This window comes from Panthera onca, chromosome D4, assembly GCF_046562875.1.
Source record: "Panthera onca isolate mPanOnc1 chromosome D4, mPanOnc1 haplotype 2, whole genome shotgun sequence".
Taxonomy (NCBI): domain Eukaryota; kingdom Metazoa; phylum Chordata; class Mammalia; order Carnivora; family Felidae; genus Panthera; species Panthera onca.
The window spans coordinates 89,469,214-89,491,359 of record NC_138351.1 but is presented as its reverse complement, the minus strand read 5'-3'; the positions used below and the strand labels follow the sequence as shown (position 1 = coordinate 89,491,359).

At 52.4% G+C, this 22,146-nt stretch overlaps 1 protein-coding gene and 1 long non-coding RNA gene across 4 annotated transcripts in view; one reads left to right on the top strand and one right to left on the bottom strand.

The window, feature by feature from the left end:
- ABL1 (ABL proto-oncogene 1, non-receptor tyrosine kinase) overlaps positions 1-22,146 on the bottom strand; it is a 143,596-nt gene that overhangs the window by 11,712 nt on the left and 109,738 nt on the right. For all 3 annotated transcript variants that reach the window (XM_078436353.2, XM_060608354.3, XM_078436354.2), the window contains 5 exons: positions 18,317-18,490; positions 17,461-17,756; positions 8,921-9,193; positions 1,477-1,561; positions 470-647 (listed from right to left, as the gene is read on the bottom strand). In XM_078436353.2, coding sequence (XP_078292479.1) covers positions 470-647; positions 1,477-1,561; positions 8,921-9,193; positions 17,461-17,756; positions 18,317-18,490 — 1,006 coding nt within the window. The remainder of the gene's footprint in view (positions 1-469; positions 648-1,476; positions 1,562-8,920; positions 9,194-17,460; positions 17,757-18,316; positions 18,491-22,146) is intronic.
- LOC132662833 (uncharacterized) lies at positions 6,492-8,926 on the top strand. Its single transcript, XR_009602735.2, has 3 exons — positions 6,492-6,824; positions 7,934-8,027; positions 8,646-8,926. It is a non-coding gene; the product is annotated as an uncharacterized LOC132662833 (long non-coding RNA).

Genomic DNA, 22,146 nt, shown 5'->3' with positions numbered 1-22,146 from the left:
CGGCAAGCTAAGTGGAGAATGAAATAAAGGGAAGGGGGGGCGGGCGCAGAAAACACGCCGCTCGGAAACAAAAGCCACGCGCCGGCTGTACCCGCGGGGCGGTGTGGGCGCGACGCCAGCCCCCCCCGCGGGGGAGGTCACTCCTGGTGACACCGAGCGCTCTGCCTCCCCGGGGAGCACGGACGCCTCTGAGGGGCTTCGCTGGATATTCCGCTCAGTCCAAGATGCTCCCGAGGGAAGTGTTTCTTACCGCGGGGATCCACTGCCCCGTGGGCCCAGACGCGCGCCCGGAGCTGGCAAAGTCAGGAACCCGGCGTCTGCCTCTGTTCCAGCGTCCAACGTGCCGCCGGCGCTGAGGCGAGAGGCTGAGCCCTCACGCCCTGTGGGCTGGAGCTTCGTGGAGGAGGCTGCCCGGGCCCCACGCCCGCTCCGCGGCGCCGCGAGGAGGGCTGCTCCGCCAGGCCCCTACCTGTGGATGAAGTTCTTCTTCTCCAGGTACTCCATGGCCGACGAGATCTGCGTGGCCATATACAGCAGCACCACAGCGTTCACCTCCTGCCGGTTACACTCCCGCAGGTAATCCAGCAGGTTCCCATAGGTCATGAACTCAGTGATTATATAGAACGGGGGCTCCCGGGTGCAGACCCCTGCCAACAAGACAGACATTGAGGGCTTCGGGGGGCCGCTCTGCTCCCGACTGCACAAGCACCAGAAAAGGACCCCTGAGGGGCGCCTGGGGAGGGGGGGGTTCGGTCGGTTAAGCGTCCGATTTCGGCTCGGGTCACGATCTCGTCATTCACGAGTTCGAGCCCCGCGTCGGGCTCCGTGCTGACAGCTCGGGAGCCCGGAGCCTCTGCTTCGGATGCTGTGTGTCTCCTTCTCGCTCTGCCCCTCCCCCGCTCACACTCCGTGCCCCTCTCTCAAAAATAAACATAAAAAAAAAAAAAAAATTAAAAAACAGAAAAGAAAATGAAAGAAAAGAGCCCCCGAAACACGTTCTGTGTCTGCCCCAAAGTCTGGGGCCCGACGTCTAATACGGTCCCAAGCACTCGTGGCTTGTGATGTGTTCCTGTGGGAGGGAGGTGGCCACGCTCTTTTCTTCCTCTCGAGCCCCTGAACTCGAACAGAAGATGCCGCCACCGAGCGCAGAAGCGAAGGTCAGGTGCACACCCCACAGCCCATGTCACCCCCACGTGGCGACGTCTGCTCGCGGGAGAACTGCAGCGAAGGGACTCTCGAAACCTCTGGTCTCAGAGGCCGGCTGAGACTTGCACCGGACGACTTTGGGGTCTCCACTTAAAGCAACGGCCTATTCCGTCCACGCACACGCCATCCCGCATCGGCCTCCTTGCCACCACGGGCCGAGTGTCGCCAGAGGACAGACGTCCACGTCAGACGCGTTCCCCTCCTCTGTCATAGCGCCCGCATCACCCCAGGGGGCGTAAGAGAGAGGCCGTCTCTTGAGAGCTCACTCACCCAGCAACTGCACGAGGTTGGGGTGCTTGATCTCCTTCATCACTGCGGCTTCTTTCAAGAACTCTTCCACCTCCATGGTGTCCTCCTGGGGGAGAAAAGGGGAGGAAGTTGTCTCAGCAAAGAAAGTGTTCGAGCAGGAAAGCACAGCTTGAACGGTTAGTACCAAGTGGAGCCTCGACCGACAACCACCCCGGTTCGCCAGGGCCAACCTGCACGATGCCTGCAGTGGATCGATTACTGCCCCCCGTGGCGTAAAGAATTTTCCCCTTTGATGGGGCGCCGGGGTGGCTCCGTCGGTTGAGCGTCCGACTTGGGCTCGGGTCACGATCTCACGGTTCGTGGGTTCGAGCCCCGCGTCAGGCTCTGTGCTGACGGCTCGGGGCCCGGAGCCTGCTTCGGATTCTGGGTCTCCCTCTCTCTCTGCCCCTCCCCTGCTCACACTCTGTCTCTCAAAAATAAAAAAAACATTGAAAAAAAAAAAAAAGAAGAGTTTTCCCCAACAATAAATATATATTGGCAACTTGCTTCTGGGGGCTGCTATGCAGAGGATAGTTCTATTTCCTTAAAGAAGGGCTGGTTTCCAAGGAGTCCTAAAACACTTAACATTAAAAAATATATATATATATATATATATCACCTGAAGAATCAGAAATGTACCCAATTTAATGAAAGAGACCCTGACACAAAACGATACTATCCTAAAGAAGAATACCACCTCAAAACACTCTGTACCACAGAGGATGCCCGAAATGCAGAGCTATGGGGGTCTCAATGAAGCAATCAGCACTATCCACCGGGTCGATTTACGGGTTCTACAATAATCCTCCCCAGCAGCCCCCCTGACGACGGATTCACGGGTATTGTCAGAGATGTCATATTCTAGCAAGTTCACCGTATCTAAACGCCACGCGGAGACAAAGAATATTAGCAAACGCCCAGAGCAAACGTGATGCTATCCCCCCATCTCACGTGCTCTGGGTGGGGGCTCAACTCGAGGGGGCCTTGCCCCTGGCCCCGCACACCACAGTTGGCCCCGTTACACGGGAGGCTTGCTGTGGCCTGCATCAGGCAAACCTCTTTAGGACTTAAAGAACCCACTGTCCTCTGACTGCCGCGACCAGAAGCCAGCGGGTGGCCAATGGCGTGGCCCGCGTGCATGCGAGAGCCTGGCCACGAAGGCCAACGAGACAGGCAGGACACCACCCTCCGAGTTTCAACACGGAGTCCACGTCTGCCCGGAGAGAAAGACCGCGTGGCAGATGGGGAGTGAACGCCTGGAAAACTAGACTCGCCCAAGAGCAAAGCTTCATCAGGCTTATTTTCAAGGCGGAACCTTCCAGGTCGTGCCTGCCCCTTCAGGAGGCAGAGCACTCAAAGGGTCCCGACTGCAGCCTCCCGGTGGCCGCGCCATTCTTGCCCCTGCACGTGGAGATTTCCAGAGGACAGGTCAACCTCTACTCAGCACGTTCCCGCTGCGGCCAATCATGTCTACAAGCGGAGCGTGACCGCTGAGGATACGTGTCAGCCCATTATCACTTAGTCTAGGGCTCTCTGAGGCTGAAACTCAGATGCAATTGGCTGCTCTTTAAAAATCGTGGGCTGCTCTGATGTCAATGAGACATCGTAGGCAGTCTCCGTGTCAAGCCGTACGGAGGGCAAGAACTCATCCCTGCCACCGCTCCGCTGGCTGTTCGATTCTTGGGAGTCCTCTCTGCTCCTTAACACGCTCCGCAGAGCATGCCGTTGGCGCGTCTGAAACACCGGGTGACGCGCTGCCGTCAAGGGCTGGGAAGCCTTCTGGAATCCGCCGAGACGATGCTGCTCACGTAGGGACCGGGGGCCTCAAGAGCCTCGCCTGGCCAACAGGAGGTTCACGACGCAGCTCTCAAATAAAGCTTTCTGGGCAAGTGGAGCTTTCCTTCTTTTCAAGCACCACAATAACCAACTCCGCACAGTGAAACCATCTCACAGAGATCGTGGGCTCTGATGGCTCCTGCCGCTTTTCTAGAAGAACCACGTTCCAGATCTTGAGAGGCGTGGACACGTGAGAACAACGATACGGCTTTCGGAGCCATCCCTCTCCTCTTTTTGCCCGTCTTTTTGTCTTCCCCCTCATTCCTACACACTCACACACACGTGTGGATGGTATAAATAATTCCTTGTTTTTTTCTTTCAGGGCAATTGGCGTGAATTTGTCTCCCCCTGGTGGAATCCGGCCGGGTTCAACCTACAGCTGCCGCTACCAGCAGCATTCTCTTCTAGTAGCTGTGTTAACCGGGAAACTATCCTGTTATGCTCCTTTCCTTTCATTTAAACTCTTTCTTTTTTTTCAACGTTTATTCATTTTTGAAAGACAGAGAGAGACAGAGCGCAAGCAGGGGAGGGGCAGAGAGACAGAGGGGGACACAGAATCCGAAGCAGGCCCCAGGCTGTCAGCACAGAGCCCGATGCGGGGCTCAAACTCACAAACCGCGAGATCATGACCTGAGCCGAAGCCGGATGCTCAACCGACTGAGCCACCCACGCGCCCCTCCGTCATCTTTTCAAAGAGACATCTTCCACGTACGGAGTAAAATGAACACAGATAATTAGGGTGAAAGCACCACTGAGTGAACGCGGAGTTTCGGCCCTGTCTGTTGGAAGTCAGGTGGGTCGGCCGGCTCTCCTCATGGGGACCGACTGGCCTGGCCCAGATGCACACGAAGGCCTGGCCGGTACAGGGGTGGTTAGAAGGATGGCTTCAGAGCTACGTGGATCGAGCCCTGCCGCTGTGTGACCACGTACAGAGCTCGGTTATTCACACGCCAGAGAAGAGAGGTCTCTGAACAAGGTCCCGTCTACACACCGGGAAAACAGCAGCATCTGCCTCGTGTGCAGAGTCCCGAGCACCGCGCCCAGACGCGGGCAGCACTCAGCCGGCAGGACCCGCTTTTACTGTAACGAACACGGCTGAGAAGCCGGCCGTTTTCGTCGTGTCACAGATAGGCACTCTCTGGACCCAACATCTTCTGTTTTTCTGGTTTTCTAACCAGCTTCATTCACCCTTTTTGCTCCCTGGCCTCGCCCCCAAGTAAAGGTATTCTCCGGCATAACGGAGACATCGGCGGCTCAGTGTCCCACGGGTGCCTCCCTGAGTCTCAGCAGGGACCAAGTCCCCGGGGGGAGGGGCTAACAGGTCCGTTTCCCCCTCGCTCCCTGGTTCTCAACCAAGTGGCAGGGGAGCAAGGTTACGACCCCAGGGAAGCAGCATCCCGCACCCGCCAGAGACGGGGCTGCAGAGATGGGGCCGAGCTTCGGAGCCAGACCGAGGAAAGCGGTTCACCCGCCAGATCCGCGGAAACAACCGCACACCGAGCCCCCAGAACTCGGGTCCTCGGGTTCACAGGTGTATCCAGCCCACGGCCAGAACAGAACCCGCCGCGAGGGCGCGCAACGGTGGGTTCCAGGTGGCGCGGCCTCTCTCCCTGACGCCCAGCCCCCTCAGAAGTCAGAGGGCCAGCGCGTGCGACTGTCCAGGGCCATCCTGGAGCCCTCGCTTCTCTGCTCATTTCTGCAGCTCTCTAGTAGAACCAACTGCCTGGGGGAAAACACCACAAACAAAACCCCAACCAAAACAGGCTGGCGGAGCAGGGCAACGGAGGCACTCTCTCGGCACGGCTGGCCGCGTGCAAACTGGCACCGGGACAGTCTCCTCACGGCCAACGGGGAGAACCCCTGGGGCACGGTCTGTAACGGCAAAGTACCGGAAAGGACACAAATGCCGGCTGAAGGCTGCTAGACGCCGGAAGACATCCACGCGAAAGCAAGACCCCCGTGCGTATACCGATGTGGAACGGGTGCTGAGCCACGTGGGGTGGCCACCAGGAGGTGCGGGGCAGTGTCCACAGCATGCTGCCCTACGGCTAGAAGGGACACCCACAAGTGGACTACTTCCGGAAGGGCACAAAAATCCAGGGGGGAGGATACTGTGTGCATACGTTACCTATTCAAAAAACAGGTAAAGAATTTAAGCCTGAACATTTTTCATCAACGTTATCTTCCACTTTTCTAACGGTAAGTCTGTCAGGAGCTTAGGAGCCAATCCTAATGCCACGTTAGATCGAGAGCAGTCTTTCCCCGATTCTAGGACTTCCAGAACGGCTTCATAGGAAGAAAAGGGGGGGTCATAAACAAACTTCTGGAATACAGCTCATTTGAAACGTGGGACTTCCCTGTACCGGACGGTTGTTTCTCTCAGGCACATCCCACCTTTAGCATTGATCACACGCAGGTAAAGTTAAGCCTAGGACCTGGTGAATAATGTCAAAATTCAAACTAGCAGGTCCAGTCGGTGGCCTTTGCTGTAATTCCAGTTTCCCGCCCATAGGGGTCAGCCTAGCACCCTCCTGTCTCCCGTTTTCTGGTCTCGGGCCCTGAAGGTACAGGACCCAACGCTCGCTGCCTGGTGGATCAACACAGAGTCCGGGTTAAAGCAGGGTCTTGCCACCCCCTGCTGCTTCAAGAGGGTCTGCCTCTGCCCTCTGAGGGGCCAGCGACACAAAACAGGCAGGATGGGACGGACCAGGGGATGGTGGGGAGCAGACTGAGACTCAGGTGCCCGGCTGGGGTCTGGTGCCAAGAGCTGCCAGGGCTTTCCAAAGCGTCCTCCTGAAGAGCAAGGGAGATCTAGAGGCCACCCGAGGGGAAGTGAATGGGGGGAGGGGATGGGGATGGGAGTTGTCTAAGACGCATGACTGTGGTTGACGTATTTTGCATGGTGTGCGAGGGGTGAGAACTGGAATGACGATTAAGGAAAGGAGGAGAAGAAAGGAGCTGGGCTTTGGGGCAGGATGTCTGGGCCGGAACCCCGGGTCTGCGGCTCCCCAGCAGGTAACACCAGGCCAGTTGCCTGGCCCGCCCGCACTGCACGTTCCTCAAGCCTGAAATGGCAGTGACAGGCGGGCCCTTCCCTTACAAGGTGCCTGTGAGGATTAAGTGAGATGCTACACACGGAGCGGGGCACTCAGACTGCAGGCCCATAGTAAGAGCTCAATGAACAGTAACCATAACTGTCATTTAGAACCCACTCAAGGTTCTCAACCTCACCTCTCCAAGGGCGATAAATGCCCCAAATAGTGCTATCAATCTTACTGGACAAGCGGGAACCCTATTGTAGAGATGTGCCTTATGCCGAGGAGGAGGAAGAAGGGATAATTTACTTCGCACTTGCCCAGTACTGTACTGATTTTGGGTTGACACATCTCTAGAATCTGACGCCTTCCCTTTTCCCTAATTAGCTATCACCTGGGGTGACGACTCCGAGAAATCCACACAACTGGATTCTGTACTTTTTTACCGGCTGTAGGACTGTAAGTTAATAAGGCTCTTGGGGAAAACCGTTAAAAGTATAAAAAAACAAAAGTTTAGTAGTGTATCATTAGAGAAATAGACTCTAAAAGGCACCCAACTTCCCGATAAGTCTGATTTGCGGGTACAAGAAAGCCACCACTGCCAGACAAGTCCCTCCAGGAGGCGCCCTGCCCTGACTCCCTGGCGGCAGCTCAGGAACCAAGGTCACAGCGTCAGCTGCTGGACTGTGTCCTCCCCACGCTTCGAGTAGTGCAAACTCTCCCTCTTTCTAACGTTTTCAAACAAGCCTTGCTGGGTGGAAACCAGGAATTCTGTGCTTTTGTTCCTCTTTGTTTCACGTGTGCAAATACCGGCGAGCGTGTGGGTGATGCCCGGGCCTTTAACAGTTTCTCAAGCTGGTCAAGGCCCGGAGGCCGGCCTGGTGTTCAGCCCTGTGCCAGATCGGGACACTGAGCACAAGCACACGCCTCTCCCTGGACTTGCCTGGTCTGGGGGTGGGGGGACGAGGCAGCGGCCGGTGCAGCGCATATCCAATCACCTTATTCCTGCGGATCAGACCCTTCACTGCGCCCCACTGCCGCCAGGAGAACGTTCCCGGCTCCGTAGCCTCCGTGACTTACCGTGGGCTCTATGCCCTCCGCCTCTGTCCAGGCCTCCGCTCCTCTACTCCGGCACCAACCCACCCTGCACTTTCTCCCCACCACGGGGAGCTCACCAGTACCCCCCCAGCCCCACCTCGTTCCTGTGCGGTGTGAGGGCGCCTCGCTCCTGCCTCGGGCCTGGTCACCCCACGCTGCAGGTTCTGTCATTGCCCGTCTCTCCTCCTAACTGCGCTGTTCTACCTACCTAGGCTGGCCTGAGGTGCAGAACTCTATTCTCACAACCCTAGGGCTAAGCCCAGGGTCTGGCAAGCAGAAACGAGGGTCTCGCTAAGTGTTTATTGAGTTTTTAAAAAATCATGTCTGGAAAGTATCCAGGAGTCCTCAAGTGACCCCAAACCACGGTACCCGCCCCCCCACCCAAAACACACAAGCGTCAGTCCTGCTCCAAGGGCTGGTCTAACGGGGTACGTTCAATATGAGCGCCAGGAGGCACCCTTGTTGTCTAGAACTGCAGACTGCGAGTCTTTCTCTGAAGCATCACTTTACACGAGCCAGAAACTGTAATTTCCACTTTGCTGCACGTCTGAGTACAGGCGGCAGGTAAGTAACAGAGTCCCTGAAAGGCAAGCGATCTGGCTGCCCGGGTCTCCAAGCACGTGCCCGACGGGCTCCTGAGAAGCGTGTGCGCGCCGGGGTCCCTTCCTCCAGCCGGGTGGATGTTTCCCTTCTTCTTGTCCAACGGCTACAGGAGGGCCTCCCCTCAGCCTCCGCGTGGTTGTCAGGGTAATCGGTTCGCTTACAGCAAGTGCAAATGGCACAGGTCAACGCTAGGGGACGCTCTGGCCACAGGTAAAAAGCTCAGATCACATCCTGAAGGCCGAGGGCCCCAGATGAAACCCGCTGCTTGGCCTCAAGGTTTCAAAGAACTTCAAACCCCGCCCAGAAACTACGAACACCGTGCGTTAGTGCAGACGAGAGAACGATGGCACGGAACCCGAGTCAGAAGCCCTGACGTTCCCTTCGTGCCTTCGTCCGCTCCCATTTCCAGCAGTCGGGACTCACACTACACAGGACTGGGTGGAACCTGCCAGGAACGCCCAACGCGCTTGCCTTTCAGATCTGCCAACAAACATCCACTGGAGAGTCCAACGCGTTTTGGTTAAATCCCCTTCTTTCAAAACTCACAGCTTTTCCCCTCCTTCTCCTGCTTCTCAATAGGAAGTGATTCAAAGGCCACACGGACAGGACGGAAACCCACGGCTTTAAAAGATTCTTGCCATGGAATGAAAAAACTTCTCCGAATGACTAATCTTTTTACACCAAAAACCACAGCGTGTCTCAGCACTCGCCCTACGTGGAGGCACGGAGTCTGGGAGGGGGACTGAACCCGTCGGAAGAGGTCGGCCGAGGCCTGCAGAGGCCCTTCCTGGGCTGCCCACCGGCAGCAACGAACCGTGTTCGGCCGCGAGCCGCGGCGGCAGCCCCAGACCTACCTTCAAGGTCTTCACGGCCACCGTCAGGCTGTATTTCTTCCACACGCCCTCGTACACCTCTCCGTACTGGCCGCCTCCCAGCTTGTGCTTCATGGTGATGTCTGTGCGTTCCATCTCCCACTTGTCGTAGTTGGGGGACACGCCGTAGACGGTGGGCTTGTTGCGCTTGGGGGCTGGGTAATGGAGAGTGGTGATGAGCCCGTCCGCCACAGTCGAGTGATGATGAACCAACTCCGCCAAAGTGTTGAAGCGGCTCTCTGAGGAGACGTAGAGCTGAGGGAAACAGAGACAGCACAGCCTTCAGCCCACAGACACACACACACCCAGACACCTCTGCTGAGCCTAAGTGAGTGTGCAGAAAATCACTTAGACTGTGCTCCTCGACATGTGCTGTAATTTACTTGAAGCAGAAAGATACAATAAAATGCCTCAGGGCCTTTGCACCTGCTGCTCCCTCTGCCTGAAATCCTTCGGCCACTTAATCATCATACGCCTGGGTCTCCCTTACCATTCCGAGCCCAGGGTAAATGTCACTGTCACTGTGCCACTGGACCTAGTCATCACCCAGCACTAGTCATCAAATCACCTTCCTTCCTTCTCTGCATTATACTTACCGCTGGCTGATCGGTCCCTGTTTATCTGCTGGATTACTTCCTGTCTGTCAACACCTTCTAGAATGTCAGCTTCTTGAGAGCAAAGCCCTAAGTGGTCTTTTTATCCTGGATCCCCAGTGTGGAGAACAAGAAATGAGCAAATAGGCACTAAATAAATGCCTGTTGATTACATTAACGAAGAGCAGAACTTAGTATTTGCAGACTAAAAAAGAAAGTTTTTTTTTTTGTTTTTAGTTTTTTTTTAACGTTTATTTATTTTTGAGAGACAAAACCTGAGCGGGAGAAGGGCAGAGAGAGAGACAGAGAGAGGCAGACACAGAATCCGAAGCAGGGTCCAGGCTCTGAGCTGTCAGCACGGAGCCAGATGTGGGGCTCGAACCCATGAACTGTGAGATCATGACCTAGGCCGAAGTTGGATGCTTAACTGACTGAGCCACCCAGGTGCCCCAAGAAAGTAATTGTTTAAAATTACACTTATTACCTGAAACCTAGAATTATTACTTATAGTTATATAATTACCCAGATCTAAACGGTGACCCGAGATGGAAATCACTAAACAAAACAAAAATCTCTTTCTCATTCTCACTCCCTCGATCTGGGCTAAGGAGCACCAGAGGCCAAGGCTTGCAAACCCCAGCTGGATGCCACCATGGGTGCCCCTGGTCAGCCCATGCCAGGAATGGATCGGGGGTGCACAAGGGCCACACAGCCTCCTCCGCCGTGGGGAAGGGAGGAGAAAGATTATAGACACCAGTGCACACAACCCGTCCACGTGTGGTTCTCGTCTGAACACACAGGAAAGGAAGGGAAAAGAGCAGCTGACAGACAGCAAGTAGTGATGGTGACAGCTATCTTTCTTCTTCTTTTTTTTTTTGTTCGTTTCAGGGAGGCGGTGAGGGAGTGCTTCCACATTAAACAATTCCACGTTGCAATCCACACAGGACATCTGGGCTCCAGGCAGACAAGGGATCAGTGAACCTACCAGCTCATGAAGGGCAGCCAACGAGTGTGGGAAGGGGGAAAGGACAGTAAAAATCATGACTAGGTGTTCGTAAGACTTGCCCTGACTACAGAGACAGAGGAGGAACGCGGGTTTGAAAGAGCGGTGATGCCTGGGGCAGGAAGACGAAAAGGGAACAGGACTCACCTATAGCTGTAGTATCTTGATTACCTAAAAACAGAAGAGGGGGGTGGGGTGGAAACAGAAAACGGAAGAAAAAGCCTGAAGCACACAGCAGCCCAAGGCCTTGGCTGTCGGTTATGGGAGGCTCCCCACCACTTTCTGTAAGTTTGTAATAGGAAAGAATTAAAGTATTTTCAAAGAAGAAAATATTAACGAATGCATGAGTCGATGCCATTTGCAACCCTCGAGAGGGTAAATAGGATTCTTTATCACTTGGGGAGATGACAGAGTTTTAAAACTCAGGCGAGCCAGTGGCCAACTCTGACTTAGGGGTTTGTAATTTACACTCTTTTGGTTGCAATCCTAGCGAAACAAAATTCTTGAGCAACCCAAGAACTGTCGAGAAAGAGCCTCTAGCTCTGGGGGACTCGTCCCTCTGCAAGACGGTGCCCCCCAATGGCAGGACCTTTCAGGGTGAGGAGAAGGCCCACCAGGAGGCCCCACCGAGAACCTGACTCTGAGTGAACAGCTCTAGGGACACGTGAGGAGTTGTGCTCAGGGCGCACGGTGTTGGGAGGAGGCAGGGAGCACAGGCACTGCCAGCCTGGGAGCTTGCCCCGAGCCGAACGTCCACACGGTGACGTCCTTGGCATACCTGTCAGTGGGCAGGGCCGAGTGGGATGTGGGGACAGCCCCTAATCCCACCCCTCTCTGGAAACATCTGTCAGTTGTCCAACTACCTCACTGCAGGTGCCAAGTGTTCCAAGCCGTCCTGTTTTGGGGCAGCTGTTTTCGCTACCGTGGAGTGTAGACAAGAGGGAAGAAGTGCTCCCTGGAATCCAAGCCCGCCCCCCCCCCCCCTCCCAGCACTGGCACAGTACGAGCCTGTCCACCTGCTGGGTTCCCCAGGGCGGCGGGGGGGGGGGAGTGGGGGGGGGGTGGGGGGGGGCGCAGGTCACCTGGGAGCAAGGCTCATTACCTACTTCTCCCCTTCTCCCCGGCAGCTTGCAAGGAGTGCTCTCCAACCCGAGGATGGAGTTCCCTCAACCACCCAGAATGCTAATGGCTCCCCAAGCCCTCGTTTATGCAGAATTCGTGCTTGGTCCCCTTTGATTCCCTCACAGGCTCTTCCTGCTAGAGATTTCAGAGTTTCGGGAGGTTTCGCTGCTCACACCCACTTTATCCTTTTCTGTAATTAAATGTACAGACCCTGTGACTTAGAGTTCATCTGTCAGCATAAAATTTACATACCGACGCTTATTAAATATTAAAACTACTCTCCCTTCCCAGCGCAGTGCACGACCATCTTCTAACAGTCAAGTCTGGAGGCTTCCTTCTGGTTAGTTCTGAGTTCCCCGCATTCTGCTAGTGAGCTGGGTGGTCTGCATCAGGAATTCATGGCCCGATCAAAGAAAGTGAAATTAGCATCAAGACGTTCAGAGAAGAAAGTGAAATTAGCATCAAGACGTTCAGAGAAGAAAGTGAAATTAGCATCAAGACGTTCAGAGAAGAAAGTGAAATTAGCATCATGAATGGCATGTCTTTATCCTGCGCACCTGATCACATAAACACTCTGGCTGCTCAGCCGAGACTGGGCCTCTTCCTGATCGCACAGGAACCCCAAAGATAGGACCTGTCAAATCAGCTCACCAGAAACAGCTTTTCCTCCTGACAGCCACACGGCCAGGCTTATCAGCGCTTAGTCCTGTGCCCCCTTTAGGGGCCTCAGACCCCGGAGTCCCACCCGGGAGGTACTGGTTACAGGTTACAGGCAGCCTGGCCTGAGAGCTTCCAGAGTCCAGCAGGAAGGCAAGACTTACTAATTAAGCAGGACTTAATAATGCTCCGAGTCTCCCGGACGAGGGGCAAGTCAGCCACGTGTTAGCAGGCTTTTCCCTGGAATGCCTGCACCTGCCAAGCCACTGCCAGGGTGGGTAAATCTTAAAAACTCAAGAGGTTGCGCGGTCGGCCCGTCCTGCCACCTCTGCTAAAGCTTAAGCCCAAATTCCATTCCTGTCAACCTGAACCTGTCACTTCGGCAGACCGTGACGATAAGCGTCGCCTGGGAACTTCTTTGAAGAAAAGGACAGACTCTATCAAGGGCTACAAGGAATTGTGGAACCTGACAGTGGCATCCCACAGAAGTAAATAAAGTGCAGACACAAATAGCCAGAACTAAAAATGATCCAGGCAGGGGGCTGGCGGAGAGGAATGCGCCCTTGACTCCACTGAGCTGGCAGGGAGCTCGGAGAAAGCACAGAGCGCGACACTCTGACCCCAGGGTACGTGGGGGTCTCCAGACTGTCAAGAGTCCTAGGAGCGGCGATGGCTCGGTTTGGTGCGGCCCGTGCAAGAGTCCAGCTCGAAGCTCCCCGAGCCCCGGGGCCGACTGGCCGGCCACAACTGCTGTCGAGGCTTAGGAACATGACAACAGCAGCAGTCCAGAGCCAAGAGGGCGGAGGCACCAAAGAAATCTTTTGGGGCCTTGCAGAAGAGTCTGCCATATTCAGTCGTTGTGTGAAGATTAGCTGTTTGAAAATAAGAATTAAACTTATGCAACCCCGGCCCGTCCCTCCTACCGACCTTAAATTTTCCCCTCAGAAATCCAAAAAGGATTGCATCAAGGCTCTGCTATTTGAGTTCTTTTTTTTTTCAGGGCCGAGCCACACGGTCTCATGCGTGGCTGTGATACCGCCCCCACTACCTCTGACGCTGTTCCCCTCATTCCAGGAACATGATCCCACCCCACACAGCCCCTCAAGTGCAGGCCTCACAGAGAGGCGCCTCCGCAGATGGCCGGCCCGATAACCCCGGGGGCTGAGCCGTCTCCAGGTGCTCGGACAGCTGAAGGGAGGGGTCTCTGCCAGGGAGGGAAGACGGCAGGAGGCCCAGCACGCTCGGGTGAGGCGCCCAGTGACGGACACCGCCCGGTCGAATGAGTTCCCTGTGCTCCAACCCGGAATGTAAGGAGCCCCTGGCACACCCCTGGCCGGCTTTTCGACCGACGGGTTGGCATCCTCATCGGACGCCTCTCAAATTCCCTGAATCATGTATCCCACACGCAGGCCTTACTCTCTCCCTCTGAACAGTATTTTGGACCAACCGGCGGCTCATGAGTCGTCAAACTAGATCATGCCTGCCCGAATCTGTTCCTAGGATGCCTGATTAAACAACTCCGGGGAGGAGAAACCGGGGCCCCGCGCAGCACAGACCTCAACTGATTACCGCTGAATAAACAGCACCGATGGGAAGCAAGCTGTCAGCTCCGGGAGATCACCTCCCTCACGGGCGGGGTGCTCTGCTCTTCTAATTCACTACAGAGGAACCCTTGTGGTCTGAAGGCACGGTTTCACAGGGCCCGCCACCCTGGAATGCACCCTTGCAGAATGGAAGGACCCAGCTCCACATCCGGGGTAGGACGAGGCCCCAAAACACAAGCTGATAGGGCCGGTCTGTGGTCACACATCAGCAAGCCCCTGTGCTCCTGTACAAACCTCTGCCGTCACGAAAAGCACCAGGTAGCAGCAGTAAGGACTTTGGCCAGAAGACTTTGGGATGTGCGCGAAAGACAACAGAGAAGAATGTGAAAAAGAGAAATACACATGCATTAGTTTTGGGTGAGGAGAGCCATAAAAATGCTAAGAGGGTTAGGAGGAGGGGCCCAGCCCTACCCCACATTGAAACATACTTTAATTCTGGTATGGGAAGAGAACAGAGAGCAGATCGACAGACCCAAAATGCATAAGCTAATCTGGTATATTTCAAACATGCAGGAAAAGATAAATTTAGTAAATGGTACAGGGATCCCTCAAAACACGATGCGCATACGTTACACGTTACGAGAGACCGTCGTGGCCCATCCGGGACAGAGGTTTCCACGAGCCTGCTAAACACAGTGTTGATGAGGCGGAGGGACACAAGCCCTCCTACATTTCTCATAGAGGCCGCAGGTCTCACCAGAAGCAAGGGGAGGAAACACATCTGTCCAATTTCTACGGGAGGTAATCTGACAACACCCACATAAATTTTTTTTTTTAAATGTTCATTTATTTTTGAGACAGAGACAGATTGTGAGTGGGGTAGAGGCAGAGAGAGAGAGAGAGACACAGAATCTGAAGCGGGCTCCGGGCTCCGAGCTGTCAGCACAGAGCCCGACGCGGGGCTCGAACTCGTCAACCGCGAGATCATGACCCGAGCCGAAGTCGGACACTCAACCGACTGAGCCACCCAGGCGCCCCAACATCTACGCAGGTACTGAATGCACAGAACCTTCAATCAGTTCCAGCAACTTACTTCGCATACACTTATACCCAAAACAAAGTATGTGCGATATGTTCAAACCGCAGGATGTGACCCACTAGGGGGTCTACGAAATAAATTGAGGGGATTCTGGCCAGAACTTTTAAAGAAAATGAAACCGAACTGAATGGAATACAAAATACCAAGAGTGCATCACCTCTAGCGAGGGTAAGTAGGGTTTCAAGAATCTTCTGTTACCAGTGAGGACTGGGTGCTACTGTAAATGTTTTCATACAGTGTGCCAACATTATTTTTTTTTTTAAAGGTGTGAAAGCCACCTCGTGTTATTTACAACAGCCAAAGATTAGAAACCACCTAAAACTCAACCCCCAGGGGACTGCTTCAGTGAATGATGGTCCATCCGCGCGAGGCATTCATTAATAAGAATGAGATGGCTCTAAATGCGCTGCAGGAAAGCAATCTTCAAAAAATATTACTAGGTGGGAAAAGCAAGATGCAGACCAGTGAGGAGTTTGCATCATTTGTGCTTTTTTAAACGTAAACCTGTACTGGGGAACTCTGAAAGAAACTGGTCACGGTTGCGGGGGGGGGGGGGGGCCCTCTGGGCAGGGGAATGGAATTAGGAGACGGAATTATTTCCCACTCTAATTCATTTTGCTCTTTTTTAATTTTTTTTTTTAATGTTTATTTATTTTTGAGACAGAGACAGAGACAGAGCATGAACAGGGGAGGGGCAGAGAGAGAGGGAGACACAGAATCTGAAAGAGGCTCCAGGCTCTGAGCGGTCAGCACAGAGCCCGACGCGGGGCTCGAACTCACGGACCATGAGATCATGACCTGAGCCGAAGTCAGACGCTTAACCGACCGAGCCACCCAGGCGCCCCATGTTCTTTTTTTTTTTTTTTTTTTTTTTTAAAACATGTGCACACATTACGTGTCATTTAAAAAACACATCCAGCATCTAGACCCAGCCCGATAATCTGCTACCTCCGCCCTCGACACTGGCAGAGTGTAGCAGGGTCTATAGCAGGGCCCGAGCCTGGTTCCATCGATCACGTAGGATGTGATTCCAGGCAAGACATGTTCTCCCTCTTAAGTTCCCATCTCCTTAATGCAAAAATGCCGTAGTCCACAGCAACCTCTGCCCCGAGGACTGAGGTGAAGTTTATTTTTTATTTTTTTTGCATTTATTTATTTTTGAGAGGCAGAGATGAGCAGAGGAGGGGCAGAGAGAGAATGAGACAGAATCTGAAGCAGGCTCCAGGCTGTGAGCTGTCAACACAGAGCCTGACGTGGGGCTCGAACCCACAAACTGGGAGATCATGACCTGAGCCAACGTCGCATGCTCAACCAACTGAGCCACCCAGGCGCCCCCTGAGGTGAAGTTTAAATGAGACTGAAAAATGCAGCGGCCAACAGCAGGACCCCAGAAAATGTTAATCCCCCCCATCCCTTCATGGACTCTTAAGTAGTGTTCATATAAAGATCACAAAACCACATATATCAACTCTTACAAAACTACAAGTGAGGGGGTGCCCAGGTGGCTGAGTCAGTTAGGTGTCCGACTCTTGGTTTCGGCGCAGGTCACACGATCTCACGGTTCATGGGTTCGAGTCCCGTGTCAGGCTCTGCACTGGCAGCACGGAGCCCGCTGGTGATTCTCTTTCTCCCTCTCTGCCCCTCCCCTACTGTCTCTGTCTCTCTCAAAATAGATAAACTTAAAAACAGAGGCGCCTGGGTGGCTCAGTCGGTTAAGCGCCTGACTTCGGCTCAGGTCATGATCTCACAGTTCACAAGCTTGAGCCCCACATGGGGCTCTGTGCTGAGAGCTCAGAGCCTGGAGCCTGCTTGGGCTTCTGTGTCTCCCTCTCTCTCTGCCCCTCTCCTGCTGGCATAGTCTCTCCCTCAAAAACGAACATTAAAAAACAAACAAAAAACCCAAAAACTACAATCTGGGTTTGGAAACCTCTTGATATGATGATGCGATCTCATTTTTGTTTAAAACCTGTGTGTGTGTATGTATGTATCCGCATGTAGACACATACACACGTGATCTTATCTGTAGGAAGAATGTCATGTACTCATTTGGGGGGAAGTGCTCTTAAGGGGTCTTTTACCCTAAAAGTACCTATCTATTTACTGCAACTTCACCCACTGGAGATGAACTGCTACCACGATAGATTTTTTAAAAAGGAAGAGACTTAATATCTTACAAGAAGTGCGTCCAAGAACCAACAGGTAATTCCCCGTCTTATGAAACAGCTAAACACAAAACCCCAGCAGGACAGGCACAGGGCCGCCCCGGGCCCATGGACTTATCACATCACGTGATCAGTCCTCGACAGAAGGGCTTTCACAGGCTACCGGAACGACGCCTGCGGTCCCTTGAAGAGGCCATCTTCGAGCATCTTCCCCGTTGAGCTTTGCCGCGGTAACTTCTCGACCCCAGTGGCAGGAGCTCTGGGTCGTCCTGGCCAAAGGCTAGACGCCCATCCCCACGCGCCACCCCCAGCCGGTCAGCTGCCCCGTCTGGGGTCCCCTACCTTGCCATCGGAAGCGGTGTTGATCCTGTAGTGGTACACCCTCCCTTCGTATCTCAGCGAGATGGACCTCTGGCCGGGGCTGCTCTCGCTCTCCCGCACCAAGAAGCTGCCGTTGATCCCGCTGCTCAGCAGGTACTCGGCGGCGTTGCGGGACACGGGCCCGTGGTACCAGGAATGTTTCTCCAGACTGTTGACCGGCGTGATGTAGTTGCTCGGGACCCACCCTTGGCCATTTTTGGTCTGGGCCTCACACCATTCCCCATTGTGGTTGTAGCCCAGAACCCGGAGCTTTTCACCTTGGAAGAGAATCAAACCAGACATCAGCTTCCAACGCTGGCTTTGTTCATTCCCATGTATTCTTATAGGATTACTAAAACGTCTCCAAATTCCTAACTACCTGCTTCGCTGGAACAAATCTGCATAAATATACGCATTTGTGGGTCCGTGGAAGAATACAGAACATGCAGAGAAATACACAGCCTCGGTTTTCGTAAATAATACACGCTGCGTTGCCCAAGTGTTCTGTTCCTAACATAAGGACGTTTTTTAGGGAAAAGATACTTTTTCTTAAAAAATAAATAAATAAATAAAAATAAAAGTGTTTTCCGTGTCTGGCCCATGTGTCCCTTTCACTATGAAATAGGGGATGTGCGTTTTCTAAGGACTTCTCATATAGGAACTCTTCTCCTTTAGGAAAAGTGGCTCTCTTATAAAGATGCTGGGCTTTTTTTTGGGACCTCCCTGCATTCCAACTTTAAAGCTGCTCTTTCAGTCAGTGAAGGGGTATTCAGTCAAGCCCCAGTTTCCCCTGATTTCTGTCTCTTGCAACCCCCCATTTGGTCTGTGGCCCTTTTACCTTTAGTGATGCTTAGGGTGTTATCCCCACTGGCCACAAAATCATACAGTGCAACAAAAAGGTTGGGGTCATTTTCACTGGGACCAGCAAGAAGGTTTTCCTTGGAGTTCCAACGAGCTGCTTCGCTCAGACCTTGGGGCTCAAAGTCAGACGCTACTGGCCTCTGAAGGGCTTCTGGAAGAGAAAAGAAGAAAGGAACAGGAAGAGGTGGGGGAAAAAATCAGTTTCATTCTCAGGAGCAAAAACAGTCTGCTTCCATCATTATACTTTTCTAATTTATTTCATAACATCCACACGCATTTTGTATTAATAAGAAAGGCCGTAGAATAAAAACGGACCCTTCCTTCCCCAAACCTTGTGAAAAGCATCAAGCATTTTCCTTCCAAGGTGGCAATTACTGTTCCTAAATGGCTTCAGCTTTTTAAACTCATTCATTCAAAATGAACTCAGTTAAGGGGCGCCTGGGTGGCGCAGTCGGTTAAGCGTCCGACTTCAGCCAGGTCACGATCTCGCGGTCCGTGAGTTCGAGCCCCGCGTCAGGCTCTGGGCTGATGGCTCGGAGCCTGGAGCCTGTTTCCGATTCTGTGTCTCCCTCTCTCTCTGCCCCTCCCCCGTTCATGCTCTGTCTCTCTCTGTCCCAAAAATAAATAAAAAACGTTGAAAAAAAAAAATTAAAAAAAAAAACAAAATGAACTCAGTTAAAAATGGAAAGCAGAGCCTGCTTGGGACTCTCTCTCTCTGCCCCTCTACCCTGCATCTCTCTCATTCTCAAAATAAATAAATAAAACTTAAAAAAAAAAAAAAAACTTAAAAAAAAAGAAAAAAAAACAGAGGACGCCTGGGGGGGTGTGGTGGGGAGCTCAGTTGGTTAAATATCTGACTTTGGCTCAGATCATGACCTCATGGTTCGTGGGTTTGAGCCCCACATCAGTGCTGACAGCTCGGAGCCTGCTTCAGATTCTGTGTCTCCCTTTCTCTCTGCTCCTCCCCCACTCAAGCTCTCTCTTGCTCTCGCTCTCAAAAATAAATAAACATAAAAAAATTTTTTTTATATCTCGTTGTAATGAACCGATACAACATGAAAAACGAGGGTCTTTCGATGCTAGCTTTTTGTACTCCTGACTGAAGTGAACCTTTAGGAATTGTATTTGCTAAAAGTAAATCCCAAATTCTGTCATTACTGTTTGGTCGTCTCATTTCATGAATCATGAGGGCAAAGATCATTTCAAGGAAGAGGGTCTTGTAACACTGCCATTTCCTAGAAGCCTTGGTGATGGGCTGGGCCCCCATTCTCGAGTGTTCATACGGGCTCTAAAGGCACACCTAGCACAATCGTGATGGGGGACTGATCGATTAACCAAAAAAAGCTAGTTAAAAGCAGAAAATTATCTTTTTCAAAGATGTGGGCTCTCCCACCCCCACCTGAATGCATGTTGGTTTGCTGGCCTTGACTCTGCGGGGACAAGGCCTGTCCTTTCGAGGGTGGGCACGCGCGAAGCACATTCCCAGCTTCAGCTTGCTGCAGGCTGGGGGAGAAATGGGAGCCATATGCCATCTATTGGCTTACGACTGGCTCGCTCTCACCCGGTCGGGTAGCAACGTTTAAAACCACCCGTCTCTACTGACTATGTCTGAGGCGTCCATCTGAAGTTCACAGGTACAATTCTCTTCCTACAACTGCATTTCACTGGTTTCATATTGAACAAGTAATTAAAACAACAAGCGTATCTGAAATCAAGAGACGTGGAAAGAAACACAAGGGGCTCTGGGTGTGGCCAAGAGCAGTAAGCGGCAGCGGAGTGGCGGGGTTGGCTGCCCTATCCCGTGGGTCCCGGGCACTGGGGAGGCAGGTGTTACAGGAAGCAAGAGCATGATGGTCAACCCAACAAGTCGGTCACGTGGAAGCGAGTCCAAAGAGCTTCCATTGTGGTTATATTAAGTAACACCATGAGCCTCAGGATTCTTAACGTGATACATATCGACAGAACAAGATAAATCCTCCACTGGGGGGGTGGGGGAGGGAGGAGGAGGAGGGAGGAATGGACCAAAGCATGAATAAGCAATTCACAGGAAATTTAAATTACCATTAAACTTGGGAAGCGAGTTAGGCCTGGCTAATAATCAAAGAAATGCAAAGTCTTCATCAAATGGGCAGATCCATTTTCTTGAGGCTAAGTCGGTGTAAGGCTTGAAATGCAACTCTCATGCAAAGCTAGCGGCTGCTGTAGAAAGCGCTAGACACGTTAGGAGGGCAACTGGAAATACAAATCGAATCTCTAAATAATTCCATAACCTTTGATCTACCTCCAGCAATTATCCCGAGACCCACATGATTATTTCTAGATACTGATTGTTTTTAACATTTCTTAAGTGTTTATTTTTGAGAAAGAGAGAGAAAGCGAGCGTGTGCACGAACCTGAGCCGAAGTCAAGTCGGAAGCGTAACTGACTGAACCACTCGGGTGCCCCTCTATATGCTAATTTTGAAATAACAGCACAGAAAAAGAGAAGTACAAGGTATCTATCAATAAAAGATAAGTTAGTTTGTGGTCCATCCGTAATACAGAATACATTCAGAACATCATTCAAGATATTTTTACAAAAAAAACTACTACTGGCTTGGGAACATACTCATAATAATGCATTAAGTGCTCATACTACAACCTGTCATTTGCAGCGTGATCCCAATTTTGTAAAAACTGAACGAAGTACGGAAGGAATTGCACCAAACTGTGAACAGTAGTTGACAAGGGGTGGGGGTGGGGGGGGGTAGGATTACAAACATATAACATTTTCTTTATTCTTTTCTGTATTTTGGCTCATTTCTCACAATGGATGTGGGTTGTTTTCAGAAAACAGTGACAAAAATAGAGAAACGGCCATCGTAAGTAGAAGCCAGCTGACACTTCCATAATTGATCATCTAACCTGAAAAAGAACCCTGGGGGAGGAGGAATCTCCTCGTGCTGTCCTGGAAAAACATTTGTGCACCTCCCTCTGGAGTCCCAACCTCGCGGCCATGAGCACACAACTCTGGCAGACCAGGCCCACACAGGAAATTAAACCCAAGTCATGAATACAGAAACGCTTTTCTTCTCAAATGCCATTTGACCTCTGGATTTGATCAAAGTTACATAATCAGGGGGAAGTGGCCTGGAAAACACCTGGAAGAGGCAGAAGGCCGATACTTGCCCAGGGCTGCCTGTGGATTTCAAGTCAGGGTTCAAGAGGGACTGTCCCCGACAGGGAGACGGACGCTGGGAATTTCTCGCGAGGGGATGAGCCCTTTGTCAGGAAGGAAAGGGCCTCCCACTGCTTTTTGATTCACCAGGACGTCAGGAAATCCAAGGCAGTCTCTCCGTTTTCCTCCCTAGTTCTTACTCCATTCCACAAATTTATGGCCAAAGCCCAAAGGGAAGTAATGCCCACGCACGCCTCTGGATGGAGACACTGAAGTGTAGCCACAGTCCGACACCAAAACCTTCCAGTCAATTCCCCATCCAGGCTGATGTCAAAATTGACTCACGATGCATAGATGCCAAGTTCCTTGCTTCATTTCATAGTGAACTGTGCTCGTCAACCTTACAAATGATCACAGCTCACAAGGCCAACACTGCAGAATGTACTTAAACCTTCCTGGCTTAATGCGGGGACTTTCTGCCAGGCCCACTGTCAGGAAGTCGGACCCTTAAAGAAGCCCCGAAGCTTCATTCAAGAAAGATGTCCAAAATAGTTCCCCTTTTCTGTTCTTCCAATGGATCTTTTGGCTATTGTTAAGTCTTGGGAAAGAAATTTCAGCATCTGTTGGGGTGCCTGGGTGGCTCAGTCGGCT